The sequence below is a fragment of the Chaetodon trifascialis genome, chromosome 15 (assembly GCF_039877785.1).
Source record: "Chaetodon trifascialis isolate fChaTrf1 chromosome 15, fChaTrf1.hap1, whole genome shotgun sequence".
Taxonomy (NCBI): Eukaryota; Metazoa; Chordata; class Actinopteri; order Chaetodontiformes; family Chaetodontidae; genus Chaetodon; species Chaetodon trifascialis.
The window spans coordinates 14,994,162-15,012,084 of record NC_092070.1 but is presented as its reverse complement, the minus strand read 5'-3'; the positions used below and the strand labels follow the sequence as shown (position 1 = coordinate 15,012,084).

At 46.2% G+C, this 17,923-nt stretch overlaps 1 protein-coding gene across 2 annotated transcripts; it reads right to left on the bottom strand.

Moving 5' to 3' along the window:
* Nucleotides 1-1,491: 1,491 nt before the first annotated feature.
* On the bottom strand, nucleotides 1,492-17,723 carry gprc5ba (G protein-coupled receptor, class C, group 5, member Ba). Of its 2 annotated transcripts, none has more exons than XM_070980483.1 (4): nucleotides 16,786-17,723; nucleotides 6,950-7,981; nucleotides 6,581-6,702; nucleotides 1,492-4,947 (listed from the first exon to the last, which is right to left on the bottom strand). In XM_070980483.1, exons 2-4 carry the CDS (start codon nucleotides 7,977-7,979, stop codon nucleotides 4,903-4,905), a joined length of 1,197 nt encoding a protein of 398 aa, XP_070836584.1. In that variant the 5' UTR covers nucleotides 7,980-7,981; nucleotides 16,786-17,723; the 3' UTR covers nucleotides 1,492-4,902. The 2 variants fall into 2 exon arrangements, with proteins under 2 accessions (XP_070836584.1, XP_070836583.1); XM_070980482.1 differs by having other exon boundaries at nucleotides 4,614-4,947; nucleotides 6,557-6,702; nucleotides 16,786-17,704.
* Between the last annotated feature and the right edge of the window lie 200 nt (nucleotides 17,724-17,923).

Here is a 17,923-nt window from a genome sequence, read left to right as displayed (position 1 = left end):
GAATGCCAATTAAACAGAGAGAATAAAGTGCACTCCTGGCATATTTCCACCACTCCTTGAACCCTGCATACCTGAGAGGATACTCCTGGTTTCCCCTCCAGTGTTTCGGCAGAGCAGAGGCGGTGGTCTTGTGATGGATGGCTATCCTGAACGTCTCTGTCGCCGACGCACACTGACTCACACTGAAGCACGAGGAGGGTCAGGTATCTCCCTTTGCAGGTATGTGGATGTCTGGGAGACAGCTGCCACTGGGTGAGGTGATAAAACAGCCCATTTCATTCTGGGGACATCTGATAGTGCAGCCAGCTCCACAGAGTCTGGCAGCTCTGGGCCCAGATGAAACTGGATCACACAGCAGCAGGAGGGTGTGGGCACCAGGCTGTCAGAGCGAAGCCAGAAAACAGCTGGTTCTGGGCTGCGATACTAGGCCGAAGATGGAAGCATAGAACACGACTGTTTACACGCACAGGGTTTAGAGTGTATTCATGTGTGAGTGAGGAATACAGTGATTGTAAGTTCCACTCGCACCATGTCCTTAGATTTAAACAGTAGGACAAATATTGTTCAAACCCATAAAACATGGAGGATGTTAGACGCTGAAATTAAAGGCAGTTTACTCTATTTAAGAGTGGAGTAGCTACTAACTTCCACTAAAAATAAAACCCGATAGAACTGCTGCATGACCTTTAGGATTGAAGAGAAAAAATCCAGTTGGTTTCATAAAAACACACTCAATGACAGACAGCCAGTGTAAGATCATTGGATTTTTTTGGCCAGTTGGGGGCAGCAGAAACAAGTTGTGAACACAGCATTGATATATCAGCACATCTTTAATTGCATAATTTTAGGGATCTTTATCAAAAATGAATATGTGTCTATATTATTCCTCTTAAAAAACAAATATTGGATGACAAATCGTTTTTAAGATTTCTAAACTCTCGAATCTCAATATCGTTGTCTGCTTAAAAAAAAAAATCCCTCAGGCTCTGATTTTAACTCTTCAGGCTAATAATGATTGTCACTGTATCAGTGCCATGTCCTCATCTGTAAAGGACAGAACAGGTTGACTGCCAGTGAGATGACATATATGCCTGTTGAAGAGTGTGCCAGCTTACTGGACCTTCATCGTCACATGGTTAACGTTGTGAAACGGTTGCACTACTTGGCTAGGTTCAGGAAACCCTAGAAAGTACATTACTGTTACATACGTGACCTAACTCACGTACATTACGTAGATTAAAGTACGTCAACACAGGACACAAACAGCGGCCTCCTGGGTTGGTTTGACCCATCCATTCACTCCACCTCCTCCACCTCTGTGGGCTTTTCTTGCTCTTTGTACTACATCACCACCACCTCCCTCCTTTGCTCGTGTCATAATTACTACAGCCACAAGAGGCCGCCACCTACAGCAAGCGAAGATAAGGATTGTAATATCCTACTGGCAAAGACAACTTATACTTTAAAAAAAAAAAAAAACACCACATGCAATTAAAAGTTAACTACAAACATGACACTTTTATTGAACTTTTTTTTTCCTGATTCAGTTACAGAAACAAGAGAGTTAACTGTTTTTTTTCTTTTCTAATCAGGGGAATAAAGTTCTATACATAGGCATGCTGCGTCACTGCACAGTCACAGCTGTGAAAACCAATATCACCCCCGTCAGCTGCCCCGCTGGAACAGTCTGAAGGCAAGACAAATCAGGAGAGGACAGGCAAGGACATGTCAAACCCAGGGAGGATGGGTGTTCAGTGGGCTGCCCAGGGATGACAAACTTAACATATAGAAGTTTTGTGCAAATTTCACCACAGTCTATTTGATTTTAAACACAGAGACGATATCAGTCGGAAGATTCTCTTTTTTTCCCCTCCAGTCTTCAAACTAACAGAGGAAGTTATTATTAGGTCCAGTGATGATGGCATTTTGTTCCTTTTTGGGGAATCATACTATTTTGGACCATTTTTCCCCTGACTTTAATCTCTTTGTTTCTCAACAGACAGCTCTCTCTTGTTGTTCAAGAAAGCACAGACATTAAGTGTGTCATCTGATATACACTGAAATTATGATTGCTGTCACATGACCCTTACATAAATAGAGTTAGTATTCAAAAGTACGTCTGAGAAAGGTCTTACATGTAGAAATGGTGATAAGCATGCACAGATAGGTAGTCGACAAGTGCAAAATCTACAAAGTCACATGTTATTATGCTTCTTTTTTTTAAATTCCACATTGAGTGAATTCATCACAAGAACTGAAACCTCCCCCCTCCGCTCCGAGTGTAGACACTGACAGAGTTTTGTCTCGTTACTGCTGACCTTCCAAAAACCTGAGGACAGTTCTTCTCCATGGGCTACGATGCACGGATCTGGGGCCCGTAGCCTGTTTCTGACCAGGATCGGCCCAAACAGAGCCTGGCATAGCAGCACACGCTCTCTTTGGGCATGGAGCTGGCCTGCTGGTACCAGTCCTATTTTAGAATAGCCAGTGGGTAAGACATAAACATACAGCAGCAGCCAAGGGTTGACCCTTAGTCTTTTCTTAGTCAAGGGTTTCTGTAAGACCAGGGGTCACCAAAATGACTGGTGGTGGGCTATTTTTTTCAGCCCTCCCTGTTAAGTATCACAGATTGATCATGGTTTACTGCATGAAGTGCCAATAGTTATTCACAGCCATTGTCATTTTACTGGAAAAATAGAAAGAATTATGTTTGCACCCCCGTAACTGTTACAGTAAAGAGTGGACCACTGTCTGCACAGGAGGTACAACTGACAAAAATCCCCATAAATGACAACTCATATCATTTCCTTGAACATTAATCAAGCAAAAAAAAAAATTTAAAATAAAAGCATATCTAGTGTTGGCAAAACAGTTCCAAAATGCTAGTTTAAAAAATAAAAGACACCAGCATGAGATCAAATAAAAGCATTATGTAACAACAAGCAAATGTATGAACACAAAGCAAACCAGTTAAAAAAGAAATCCAGATAAAAACAGTTTGCAGTAGTCAGTCATATGACACTGGTGTCTAAACTCAGCCTACAGTTAAAAAAAAAAGAAAAAAGTAAACAAGCAAGCAAAGCTTTACAGCACTACTATGTACACAGCTCCTCGGGTGAAGAGAGCGAGCTGGCGAAGGGAAAGGGCGTGAAACGGAGACTCCGGTGAAACAAGAGTCCGTCTTGGCACGGAGACTTGAGCTTTAGTCGACCACAGGGAGACAGGAGGAGAATGAAGAGGAGGAGGAGACGCTTCAGCAGATGAAGAACCACATAGAGCAGAGCAGCACGGGCCGCCCCCACATCACACACAAACACACACACAGACAGACCAGGGAGCCATTTTCTCAAACAGATCGGACTGACTGGGATTTCACTGTCGCAAAGACCCCCCCACGGGCCGCCTCGCATCTCCTTCCTCCTCGCTCTTCCTGTCCATTTGATCTCCCTCCTTCTACCTTGCACTGTAAATCTGATCTTTCTAAGGCTCTAGGATATCTCCACACACCAGCACACACAGCCCTATATATAGCCTGTCACTCACAGTCTGACTACTGTATCTGCATCAGTGTTGTTCCTGTGGTTCTGTGCCTCACTGGGAAGCCGTGTGGAGGAATATTTAGCACCAGAAAGCAACCTTGACTTTGAATTCAACTCCCAACGCTCATAAAATCACAACACTCACGTACGCACACATAAAACACAGATAGAGGAACTAAGAACAGGAGACCATTTCATTTCCTCGCTCCGTTTCCTGCTGATATAAAGTGACAGTTTCTCCTGGCTGGTTCAAACCGCCAGTGGCCACCGGAGATGTGGGAGAGCAGCACACAGTAGTCTGACCTAGATTCATGAAGCGGCGGCTCCCTGCTAACGACTGACGCCCTCCTCGTCCAATCAGAATCCACTCCATCGTATATCTATATATATATCCTAAAAGCAGTTCATTAGCAGCTTGTGATCCCTCTGTTCGGGCTGCTCTTGTTGTGTGCGTGGTCACTGGGAGCTTCTTTTCCGACCGCAGTTCAGGCTTCACAGTTTGTTTCACATTTTGCAAAGTGTCCATGCAGGTGGGAGGATGATGCAAGGTGAGAAGAGTTATGTGTGTTATTCACAGACGGTGCAGAGAAATGTGAACCGGAGATAGAGATGGAGAGGCAGGAAGGAGACATGTTGGAGGGTTGGAGGCCGAGGGGTAACAGTCTGGAGAGGGGGGGGTTTGAGGTGAGGTGTAGGGATACACGCACACTGTTTTTTCCCTCTCATGTACTCTCCACGCACACCCACAGAGGCTGGATTCTTTTTAAGAGGGCCGTGCTCGAGCTGTACAGTTGCCCATGTGCTCTGCCTTTCACCTACGCCGTGGATGGATGGAGGACAGAGCCAAATGTTTCCACTTGAGCGCCAGCATTGCGAGGAGCAGCAGCAAAGACATCCTGACAGACAGGAAAGAGAGATAGAGCAGGAAAAAGCGATAGATTTCACAGTTTTCGAGGATGCTTACAGTGCTGTAGTCTCAGGGGAGCAAATCAAACAAAACGAAAAAGAATACTGCATGTTGATGTTTTCAGATCCGAGTCAGCGTGGGTTTTTTTTAGTTTTTTTTTTTTTTTTGCTACTTGCTGGTCGAGTTTTTCCAACCCATCTAATAGAGATTTGTGTTCTAGAAGAGCTTTAGCTCTGTCCTCCATACCCTACTTTCTCTCAGTCACACACACTCATACTATGGTTGATTGGCACACAGTCAGTGTTTAAGTCTGTACACAGAATGAAAGGGCCCTGTTGGTGTCCATGTTTTAAGTCCAATTCAACCAGGTGGGCCCCTCATCCCGGACCCCTCCCTCCTCTCCATCCTCTTCTTCTCTTCATTTTCTACCACACATCTTCTTTCCAGTCCTCCCACTCACCACAGCTGCCTTCCCGTGTAGGTTGGAGGGGCAGAGGGCACCTGTAGAAGGAAAATTAAGATTGTAAGATGATTAACAATCTGGATAGCATATTATACTCACACACACATCTTTACACACATGCATACAGGAGCTGCATAGGTCCCATTTATACTTTTTACCCATGCTTTCTACAAATCCCTTCAAGGTTAAGGGCAAGTGCATTTCTGACTGTCTCTTACTTTAAAATAAAACCCTCTCATGTCATCCAGTAGGTGTCTTAATGTCCCAGATTTTAAAGTTAACGACGGAGTAGCAATATTTAATTATTGTTCTCTACAAAGCTGGAACAAACCTCCAGAAGATGTAAGACCTGGTCCAACTGTTACCACCTTTAAACCTCAAATCCGTTACGCTCACCATTCCCTTTAAAGCAACAGTTTGACATTTTGGGAACTAAGCATTTTTGTTTGCTAGGACATGGATAAGAAAATACCAGTATCATCCTCAAGTCACACCAGAAGCTGGTTAGCTTAGCTTAGCTAAAAGACTGAAAACAAAGGGAAACAGCTAGCCCGGCTTTCTCCAAAGGTAACAAAATCCACCTACCAGAACCTCTAAAACCCATGAGGTAACATTTTAAACCTCATTTGTTTAATCCACACACAAGCTGAACATCAAAAACTACATCTTGTCTGTGGTAGGTTATAATTTGTTTGCTTTGGACAGAGCATGTCAAACTGCTTCCAGGCTTTATGCTAAGCTAAGCTAAGCTAACTGTTGGCTGAATAATTACCAGACAGACAAGAGAGTGGCATTGATCTTCTCGTCTGGCTCTCGAAAATGTCAAACTGTTAACTCAATCTCAGACATTTAAACCATTACTTTGCCCCTGCATCCTTAGCTTTCTTCTGTTTCATCTTTTACAATGGTTTTATCCTTTTAATTTGCTGTGTGAGAACTTCTCATTTACTATCTTCTATGCTTTGTGCAAAGCCCTTTGAGTATGAAGCATGCTATATGAATAAACTCGTCTTGAAAATGATGACACAAAATCACTGTTCGTACAAACGAATGATATTTAATGCAGAGCAGCTTAAGGAGACGTCTTTGCATTCTCTTTGTCAGCTAAATGAGCACACCTCGCTGCAGTCTCTGGGAATAGTGACTATAAATTATCTTTTAGTCAGTAGAGAGTGTGTGCTTCAGCGTTTTAGCCTCCAGTGCTGTGTGAGGTGGTGTGTTATGCTGTTGTGTGGCAGGCTTAATTCATAACACAGTGGCTGCAAAGAAGTTCACCTGTGCCAGCCAGAGTGCCCATTCATCCTGCATAATGAAGGCGGTGACAGGCCGGTGGACAGTCACATCGCTCAGTGGACAGATAGCATCGCGGCTTATTTACACACACATGGAAACTCTCTGACACTCACCCATACACAAATCAATCTCAGACGAGTGACCATTTGTGACAAACCCATCCATGCATGTGCCCACAAAATACAACACGCACAGGCACATGACCATGCACCCACAAAGTGATAATGCACACACACACTCACACCTCTCCCTCATTCTTGTGCAATGACGTACAGTACGGTCTGGAACGCACAAATGTGCATGCAGTTTTGCCGGCGTGGTCGAATGAGAGAGCGGCGTGTAAGCGGCGTGTACCTGTGACTGGGCGGATGTACTCACCGCTCCCCCGTTCAGGATCATGGTCATCTCGGTGGGCTGGTAGACATTGCTGCGGAAAGGAGCGCTGGGCCTGGCGCCGGTGTTACTGTTATGCTGCCCGGCACCGCTACCGCTTCTCAAGCCTGGCGTGGAAGAGACAGAGAGGCGGACAGAGATTACTTACTGTGACTCACCGCATCACTGTCTGTCTTGAAGGAAGAAACACTTGCTGTGTAATTCTGCACCACAGAAAACTCCTCCTGTGCTTATTTCTAGACACATATGCAAATATTTCCTGGTGTTCTATTACTCACTTTGGCCTACATTCCACCTACAGCCTGTCCACACATATTACGCCTGTCTGCTTTAAAATATTGGGTTGTACTGCACCTGCAGTGTTCTCATCGTTGTATCCGTAGCCCTGGTTCTCCACAAACTGCCTGTGAGAAAGAGGGATGTCTTCGTCGAAGCTGGTCTCCCTCATGCGTGTCGAGTTCTGGGAGGTATCAAAGTAATCCGGGGCAGTGGGCTGTGGAGGGGGTCTCAGGCAGATGTGGGATTCAGGAATGGCATGGAAGATCAGCAGCAGCCAGCCCTGAGCCACTAAAGCGATAGCCAGTGCCGGGTCATTCCAGTCCGGGGACCTCCCCAGCCAGGCGTTGCCGTACAGATAGAAGCCCACCCAGGCCACCCACAGCAGCAGCGACAGCAGGCAGGTCACCAACAGCCAGATGGCGTTGCAGCGCCACTGACGTGTCTTCCCGCACAGGGCCAGGGAGGCGGCAGTCAGCGCGGCTAGCAGGAGGGCTAGCACATAGCTGCAGGCTAGTGAGAAGTCCAGTGGCAGGTACTGACAAGCAGCTCGTCCCTCCCTCAGCACGGTCAGAAGTAGCCACTCCGCGGCGATGATGCCCTGCACGGCACTCAAACCCAGCGCAAGGCCTGTTAGGGCGCAGCCACCGGGGCTCCGGCGCTCCCGGCCAAGCCTACGCAGGCGGACACCCTGCACCAGCAGGCAGGAGAAGCAGACTGCAAACAGGAGACCCCACAGGGCCCTGCGGAGCAAACACAAAGACTCATCCTGCTCGATCAGGTAAGCGAAGCTCAGGCCAAACAAGCCAAGGATGCCGAGTAGCAGCAGGAGGATGGGCCCCACGCCGCTGCGCTTCTCGGCCTCACTGATGTGGTGTAAACGGCACAGCAGGACTAGGGCTAGCAAGATGGCAGTCAGCACCCCACCGGCAGCCACTGACTCGACAGCCACACCCCATATGGAGTCCAGGTCACAGAGGAGGGTGTAGGGACGCACAAGGCCCCAGCCGCAGCCTCTTGGGAGAGCCTCAGAGTCCTCAGAGTCTTGACTAGTGGCGCGCTGAGCTACAGTCAGCAGCAGCAGGAGGAGGACCGGGAGGAACGCCATCTCTGAGAGATCAACAGAGCAGAAGACAGAGAGAGATGAAGGACCAAGACCGAGAATGGAGAAAGTCAAAAGAATGGAGAGAAACAGGAGACAAAGAGAGAGTCAGTCAGTGGTTCTGGTCATAAATGTTTGAAAAGCAGCAGTTGAGTTGAGCAATCAGTCATCCACAGTAATCATCCGCCTGTGAGTGACAATACAGACAATCAGCCACTGCTGTGTTTTAGAGAGGAAACAAAGGACAGTAGTTCATGCAGGGTGAATGACTGAGGCCTTTCCAAACACACAAAAGCACACATACATCCTGTTTCACTAATGGTAGCCCATAGCCCTGCCCTTTTTTTGAGCCTTTTAAAGGCTTTAAGGTTTCGTTTTGTGGCAAACAACTTGAAACAAACAGCATACACGTGGCTGAAAAATACCCATAAACCCAGAAGAGCCCAGATAAGCTGACCGCAGAGAAGCGAGGTCAGAATCGTAGCACCTACGATGCTACAAAGCGGACTTTCAGATGCATTATTTGTCAAGCCTTGTCCAATGAACAGGCTGCCCGGAGCACTGACAGGAAAGCTGCAGCATCATGCATATTTTTATGAAAAAACAGATACAGAGAAGGGAAGCGGTGGGTACAAGCAGTTCTCCTCACTATCAGGCATCTAAGGGCATCTAGCAAGACATGAGACAATGCATAATGCACTGCACACCAATACGCTTCGCCCCGAGCACAAGCACAAACACACATACACTTGTGTGTCACAGAGAAGAAAAAAATAAACACAGTAGTTTGTGTGGAAAAACCAATGCTGTCCCAGTCTACCTATCCCTTTATTCATCACAGCTGTCACACACACACAAATACACATTCTTTCGCTTCATTGAGGTCTTTGCTGGATGATCAGTGCTGTCGTTTCTCCTGACAAGCTGTGTGTTTTAGGAGAGGTTGATCTGTATTTAAAGCCACCACGAAACCGCACACACACATGCACGCACAAACACACACACACACACACACACACACACACACACACACACACACACACACACACACACACACACACACAAACACACACACACACACACACACACACACACACACATATACATCATTTTGCCAGGTTACTGTCAAGCTTTCAGAAATTCTTTCCAAGCTGGCTCATACACGAGTGTGTCAAACAATCTGCTCTCACAAAGAACACACACACACACACACACACACACACACACACACACACACACACACACACACAATTTAAGCTTCTCCATGCTGGAAGCTACACTTTGGATTGTTTATTTCAGAGGACTTCAGTCTCGCTGTAGTTTGGACATGAAAAAAATCCCCCGGTGTCCACAAATACACAATATTTACATACCCTGTAAAGGACACTGGATATCCCCGGCTTCATATTCTCTCCATGCCAGTAAATCAAGGGGAGTTACACGGTAAGGCTGTCAGGGGAGAGTGGTAGGTTTAAATACACACCAGCCAGGGCTACAGGTCACACACAGTCCTTCCAGCGTGCAGCTTATTAAGTGGGGCAGACAGAGAAAGAGACAACCCCCCAGACACTCTATTCTGTCATGAGGAAAATAGCGAGAAATTGGGAGGAAGTCTGGTGGATCTGCAGCAAATATACTCAGACAACTCCTGATTTTCATAGTACAATTATTTGTCACTGTGACTTGTAACTTTTCTACAGTGGTGAGATGTAACTGAGTACATTTACTCACATACCGCACTTCTAAATCTGAGGTACTACTACTTTGCTTTTCTACTTTTCCTTGTTTTAAACTACAGTAAACTGAAGCTTTTTGAAGTTCAGACCATTGCACAGACAAAACGGGCAATCTGAAGGCGTCACTTGCTGCTCTTGCTTATGGTGATGAGCATTTCTCACTATTTTCTGAAGTATCACAAACCAACCAATCACTTAATCAGGAAATAATCACCAGAATTATCCATAATGAAAATAATCATTAGTTGTGGTTCTATAAAACACTTTAAAATGAGCTTTAAAGTAAAATGCTGCTCACACATTAATGCAAGTACACTGAATACTTTCACTTTTAATACTTTATGTATAATTTCCTGATTACACTTTACATACTTTTAATGAAATGACATTTTAAATGGAGGACTTTAATTTGTCGTGGAGTATCTCACTGTTTGGTATTTGTACTATTACTAAAAGTAACAGATCTGGATTCTTCTGCTGCCACTGCTTTTCTATGAGGTAATGAGAGTAAATTTATTAACAACACTTTGGCATAAAAGTTATGTCCATGATTCCACCTTGCTGAAATCTGGAGAGGTTGTTTCAAACGACAGGTACTTTATCACAGAAGAGTTCAGTTTGGCTCACTTCTTCCCCAAATTTCCACAAAACACAAACTCGCACGCACACACAGATATTGCATCCATCCATTTATTGCAGCCGTTTGATGTGTCTGCCCTAATATCCATTAAAAAAAAATATTTTTAAGGCAGCGGTTGTTTACAACTTCTGAAATATCATTATTTATTTCGGCAAGACCCCAGAGGGCATAATGATGTGTGCATGTGTGCATGTATGTGTGTTTGTGCATATTAATTTGCTTAGAGCTCTTTCATGTATCCTTCAGAGATTTACACCCTCCAAATTCCTCCTCACGCCTCCTCATTACTAAAATTCTTCGCTCTCTGGTTTCCTGCCGTTACTGCAGCCCATCGTTTCCTGTCGTCTCCTTCCCTGCTTGTTGCAGCTGCTCACATCCGCTGGTTATTATTGGTACATCAGTCAGTGCTTATGGAGGGATGAGTCACCATAACATGCACAATAAACAGTGCTTTGTACACACGCAAACACAAGCACCTCACACTAACATGCATACCTGCACAAATGGCACAAACACACACTCCTGGTACACTCGTAGCTTTCTCCTAACTGGTTACACCCCATCTCTAAATGACAGGAATAAAACAAAAGGGAGAGAGAGACAAAGAGAGAAAGGCTCGCTCGTTCGGGCAGACTGCTCCTCCTCTGTCTATTTTTTGGGACTTTTCTTATTGTGTTTCTTTACCGCCTTCTTTTGCCATTTCCTAATGACAGAGCCCGTAAAACCACACAGACACAGTGTGCACTCACAACATCCTAGCGAGGGACTGCTTTTTCATTCACTCACCCTCTCACCCAGTCACTCCCTCTTGCACAGATGGTTGCTCTGGCTGCTTTTTGAGTGTGACTTGGCAGACTAGTGAGCTGAAAGCTGAGGGATGCACATAGAGGGCTGCCAGAGGCCACACACACACACACACACACACACACACACACACACACACACACACACGCTTGTGCACAACCACCAGTGTCCATGCAAACATGCACTACATACAGTACATTAACACACACCTACAGCACACATGCCACACACTCGAGTCCTCTACGCTGCTTCTCACTCATATGAGTCATGTGAAAAGAGAGAGAGAGCCCTTGGCCTTCCGCTTTGTGCAGCACAGAGGATGCTGCCGCCGTCTCATCCTCCCCTCCCTCCCATCTTTCTAGACATGTTTCTCTCTCTGTCACTCCCGCTCCATGCAGCCATTTCTGTCCTCCCCTCCATTTAAAATCCTCTATTCTGTCAGATTTCAATGCCACCTCTCCTCCACAGCAGGCGGAGCGGTCTCATCTCTCGGCTGCATTTGAAGATGTGCTGTGAAAGATGCGCCTCACACACTTCCTCTCCCCACGTTTTCTCCCTCTTTTCACCCCAACATCTAATCCAAAGCTCACCACAATTCCTTCCATTTTGGCTTCTCCTTGTGCCCCTTCCTCCTCCCTCCACCCCTTTGCCTCTGTTCTTGCTGTGTATCTTATGTAACCGGGGAAGGATCCAGCTCCTGCCAGTTCTGCTGCATGGCTGCTGTTTCTCAGGCATCATCTTCCTCAGTGCCAAGCAGCTTGCTGGCGCTCAGAGGTCCATCTTTGTTGTGTATTCTGCACATAGCGGGGTTACATGCACTCACGCTGCACGACAGGCTAGCATAATGCCCATGTGTGCTGGCTCTGTTTGCATGTAAATATAACATTCTGCTTGGTGGCATGCATTAAGCGTCTGTGTGTGCCTGTGAAGGCGCCACATTCTCACACAAAGCTGAATGTGGCAAGTATGCAGCATGCATTCCTTATAGCGCTGCTGTTTAACACACGCAGGAATACAGACGTGAGAGTGCAAATGTGCAGCACTGCAGTCCTTCAGATCTGATCCAGGATAGGCAGAGATGAGGAAATCTAACGAACCGTCCTGTACAATTACCTCCTCCTATAATTATCAGACATAGCACACAACCAGATGCTGTCTAATTACTGTGGTGATAATTGGGAGGATTATTGCGTTTTGATGACTCGCTTCAATTCTCATTTTTTCTCCTACTGTTTTATTCATATAGACTATTGGGATGATAATGGAGAAAATGTGTGTGTGTGCGTGTGTCTGGAAAGACACTTATCCAGCTGTCGAGGTGAGCAGGTCACTTGCAGGACCTGCGCTAGCATCTGCTCGCTGGTGACGCTATTCGAGACTCCAGCCTTATCCACTGTCTCCTCCAACACTGAGACACCTTTCCTTTTCTGACAGTGCATAAATTTACATCTTACATCAGTCGCTGGGATTACATAAGGCCTTAGATATCAGTCATGTTAAGTTAACCCGGGCTGTGCGGATGTCCTGTCTCACTGCATGAGATTTACCGTGGATTAAAAACACAACTGCACTTCTAAATAAGTCGGTATGCTCTAATGGTCAACTTTGTTATTAGTGGCATCTCAGACTGTTTTTTTTTTTATTAGTTGCAACCTGTGTTTCACCTTCTCGAGTGAGTATTGAATGAGGTTGCTCCAAGAGTTAAAGTCGGAAATATTGCCCAGAAAGGAGAAGAAATGGAGGCAGTAAGGAGTGCCAATAAGGAGATCTTCAATATTCCTTTATTAGTCCCACGAGGGGAAATTCCAATATACAGCAGCATCAAGTGTATAAAGTATTAGAACAAGTAAGATATGTAATCTTAGATATGTTACAGAAAAATGTACGCCTTTCTTCTTTGATTCATGTCTTTTTTGGTTCTCAAATCACTTCCTACCTTTACGTGCACATTTAGGAGTTTTAATGTAAGCAAAAGGCTGAAACAAAGAGAAAAGGATGGGGTTTTTTTAAACGAACCGCCTCTTAGCGAGGACGCTCACCCACAATAGATCCGCAGGAGCTCTCTTTCGCACTCAAGGACACTTTGACAGGACACATGGTTATTGTTGTAATCTACAAACTCGTTCCCAGAGATGGCTTTACCAATCGAGCATTCAGCTGGAGTCAGAGACCTCCTACGCAGAAAACTGTAAAAGTGCAGCCAATTTACATGAGATTTCCAAGTCTGCATTTCGAGAAAGATATCTTTGCTGACATAAACGGACCCAACATCACAGCTGCACAACAGTGCACGCAGAGCCCCATTCCATACACATGTGCTGGCTTGGCTTGACTCGGTTTGACTCAGCGTATCTCCGTTACAACAGGGCTACCTGCTCGAAGGTGTGCCTTTAACTGATGACGCACTTGTTTGAGTCAATGACATTTAAAAGCAGTGCCCTCTTCAGCCCTGTTGTTGCCCTGTTTCTTGGCAGCCAGCTACTTATGATCATGGATTTTCAGGCTGTTTGTATGATTTTGCTTGGCATCTACTGCTTATTGCCTGAAAAACAGACATCTATTATGTCTGGCAATAGCAACAGAGGCTATTTAGACATGTCGCTGAATCAACCCTGAATGATGACGAAGCCCATCTGACATCACTGCACTTGGACGCGGTAGGGGGTGCTTTGACCCAACTCCGGAGACGGTCCATCCTGGGTGCGACTCGGCACAATTCAGCACGTTTAAAGTGGTGATGAAAAGGCAAATCAGCATGACATGGTTTGATGCGTGGCCAAAAGCAACAACAGAAACGTCCGAACAGTGAACCTTTAATACAAGTTCCCTGCACATAGATTTACACCACATCTGCAGTAACGTATTGTTTTTTAATGTCCTGACAAGATATATGTTGTAGCTGCCTCTTCCAGCCCGCTCATGATATCATTTGTTTGATTGACATAGCTATCAGACAATTCTATTTTTTCTTGAGCAAATGCAAAGGAATGCATTTAGCTCACCACTGGAAACGCATCCCACTTCCTCCTTCAAATAAAATGCACAACAACCATGAATTACAATGCACACGCTGACTTTGTCTCCAACCTCCACACATCTGTAAGCCTCCGCAGTGACGTCACCGAGCCCTCGCAGCTGGTAGTGGCAGATAAAAAAGATGGGAATAAAAGGGGACGAGGGAGAAGACAGAGGGGGAGAGATGCAGTAGATGTCAGGCTATGACATATGGAGTGCTAAAGTATTGAAAAGAAGTCGGTGAGGACGAATTTTTGGGAAAAAAATAGACTCACAGAAGACAGACGAGGCAGAGCTAAAAGGAGAGAGACATGAAACAATATTGAACGGCGAGATTGAAAAAGTGGTAGTTCATTCACTGCACGGCCTCCTGGGTGTCAGCACGAAGAAAGTGACAGTGGAAGTATTTTCCCCAGCCGCCTCAGACATCCCCAGCCATCCTAATTAGGCCTCATTATCATGTGACTGGGCTCACAGCAAGACCATATGCTAATTGACTTAACAATTAACAGTGCCAGTGCCTTACACCCCTCCCTCTGCTCCCCTTTTATTCTTCCTCCTCCTCTTCCTACAACAACAACAGATGGGGAGGGGGTTCAGCCATGGATGTGAAGGCATCCCAATAAAATGCACCCTGATAAGCACAGCGAGATTCCATGTGATATCAATAACCATTCTATAATTGATAAAGTGACAGGATCTTTGGGGGGGGGGGGGGGGGGTGATCACAGGATTACAGAAAGATCAGATCTGGTTTGAGAGTGTGATGATAGTGATCAGAGGAGCAGGAGGAACAAGGAACAGCCGGATGTGCAAAGGAAGAATTGGAGCGAGCCTTGTGCCTGGAGCGTGTGTGCGCCTGTGTGTGTGTGTGTGTGTGTGTGTGTGTGTGTGTGTGTGTGTGTGTGTGTGTGTGTGTGCGTGCGTGCGTGCGTGCGTGCGTGTGTGTGTGTGGAGGAGGGGTGGGTGCATAAACACAAATGCACAAATGAAAAGAGAAGCAGGGAAGTTCGAATGTACGTGAAAATCGCAGTCTGTTCAGCTTCGACTCAGCTGTGACATGCACATAAAGAGGCCACACACACACACACACACACACACACACACACACACACACACACGAGTGATGTTTCCATCACTTTGGGGGACGTTACAGAGACTTAAATTCATTTCTTGAAGCTGAGAACTTGTGTTCTGTCCCCAAAAGAAAGGCGAGTCACCACACTGTGACTGTGTACATGAGTAATACAAACACACACACACACACACACACACACACACATACACACACACACACACACACACACACACACACTCATCTGAACAAGGTACATATGGCATCAGCCCTGAGGAGATACTGTTGCATCGTCTTCTCCCATGAGGAAGCTAACTAACTCATGAAAGCGCAGCCTGAGAATAAACAGCTCCTCTCTCCTGAATATTGATTAATGATGGAAAAGAGAACACTCCAAAATAGGCCCGGGAGCTTTCTGAGTACACAAATACTGCACTGACAGAGGCTCCAGGCTCATGTATCATCTGCCTGTTCACCAACACATAGTCAATCCACACATTGATTTCCATTCCCAAACAAACTTCCTTTATCTAATTTGACTCCAGTGGGCATTTAAGTGCAATTCCTTAATGAGTTAAGAGAAGAGTGCAGGGCCCTGCCTCTTGTTTATGAGGCCAGCGTGGGAGGGACACGGCTCCTGCAGGGGGACACCCTTGGTTTTAGCTGACCTAAGGAGCAGCTTAATGCAAACACACATTTGGAGAATGCTCTTTTTTCTTTTCTTTTTTCCAGCACCCCCCCAACCCCCATCCTTAACAATACCGGCCACATGGGAGGGTCCCTGTAGGGTTCCAGAAGAGTGTGTTTGTTTGAGCAAGCAGCAGTAAGACCATTGTTACTCTCTCTCTCTATGTGTGTTGGTGCGTGTGCATGTGTGCGCGCGTGTGTGTATGAGAGAGAGACAGACAGCGAGATCCAAAAATAAAGAATGACATCTAACCTCCAAACTAAAGAATGGAGGAGTGATTGACACTCCTAAAATATCCCACTGTATTGTGAGGTGAAAATGGAGGCGCAGCCACTAAAAGAGACCGACGTTTTCATCCTCGTGAGAAAAACGTGCCACAGCCAGGCTCTCGTTATATTTCACACAGGTCAAAGTCCTGCAGTCTTTAGTCACGCTTAACATGATTCTGTCAAATGCTCCTTGGGGTCAAGGCCATATGTTGCCAAGCCCTGTGCGTAAATATCTGTACATCCCTGCAGCATGCTCTGTGCGTAAATACACATTTCTGTAACACGTCTAACAACGCTGCGTGATGTGTCGGCTTCACACACCTACAGCTACATTTGGTGCATCGACATCGCCTTTCTCCGGGGGCTGTCAGTGATGCAACTTCCACCTCAGCGGCGATAAGCCCCCACACACCGAGAGATGCATTCAAACACACGGAGATCCCTTGTGGTTTCTTCAGCTAAAATAGTTCAACCCGTTGAATATACTGTGCATCACGCACACGCCTATCCACAAGGACATATCACCCCTCTACTCCCATTCCTGTTGATCAATATCCTGTGGGCTACATGATGAGCAGCACGTACCTTAATCGACGTAAACAAATCCGATGCAGGACGAAGGCAGATGCACGGTTGTCAGGTACGATGGCAGGCTGAGTAAAAAAATGTCACATTTCGGTGTCAGCTCCGCTCACTGGGATTGCGTATCCTCTCTCCATCCACATGGACCCGTGCGCGATCAGCCCAGACGATTCCTCCTGCTCCACGTTTGAAACTGGGGGATCCCGGTTATTCAGCCCGTGTCCGTTGTCCTCAGAGGCAGAGCGGGCATGAATGCCGAGTCTTGACAAGTCCAACCCGGGGAGTCGGGTGTCAAATGTGGGAGAGATTCTTGATCGTGTTTTCCTAAATCCTTTGTTCAGCGGTGCGCACCTCAGACTTTCACTCTGCACCAATAAAGCGGCATTCATCAAAAATAAATCAAACACAATCAGGCTGGATCCTGTGACGCGCTGAGACGGCGACCCCCCGAACAAGCCGGATCCCCCGCTCCTGCTATTGCGCCGATTATGCCGCCGAATGTCCGGGTTGACGCTCACTGCTCCCCGCTGCACATCTCCCGACTGAATGCATCACCAAAACTGTGCTCCGAACGTGCGTACTGATAATCCCTCTCTGCGCGCACACACACGTACACAGAGAGAAAGTGACAGCTCTCCAGAGCCGCCACAGTCCCCACTGAGTCCCCTGTGTCCTGCCTTCCTTTCACCGTTTTACCCTCCGGTAAGTGAATTGGTGCCTGACGCGGGGACCGCCTTATTAAATCCTTTCGAGGCTCACAGCGCGTCTCACGCGCACGGACGCACACACGCACTCACACACAAACAGACACACACACCTCGTGAAGCTATTGTCTTAATGTCACTGTCACAGGCTGAACACACACTATGGACTGTCTAAATGCTGCTCCTGCTTAGTTCCAGTTTGTGCCACTGGTTTTGCCTCGTTCACTGCGTTAAGTCATAGAAAATACGCCGATATAGTGTCAAGTTAAACTAGTAAACAACTCCTAAGAACTTTATTGTGAAAGGTATAACCGGAAGTTGGTTATACCTTTCACAATAAAGTTCTTAGGAGTAGTTTACGTCGGATGAAAACCAAAACAACTTACTGTAATGTGTTGCTATATAAGACACAAACGTGCCTTTGCCCTGATGGATTG

Excerpts from the sequence above, each read along its gene's own strand:
- gprc5ba (XM_070980482.1), bottom strand. The coding sequence starts at position 7,979 with ATGGCGTTCCTCCCGGTCCTCCTCCTGCTGCTGCTGACTGTAGCTCAG. Across the intron at positions 6,703-6,949 it reads CAACGATGAGAACACTGCAG|GCTTGAGAAGCGGTAGCGGT; the intron begins GTGCAGTACAAC and ends CTTCCACGCCAG. Across the intron at positions 4,948-6,556 it reads GTACATCCGCCCAGTCACAG|GTGCCCTCTGCCCCTCCAAC; the intron begins GTACACGCCGCT and ends TTCCTTCTACAG.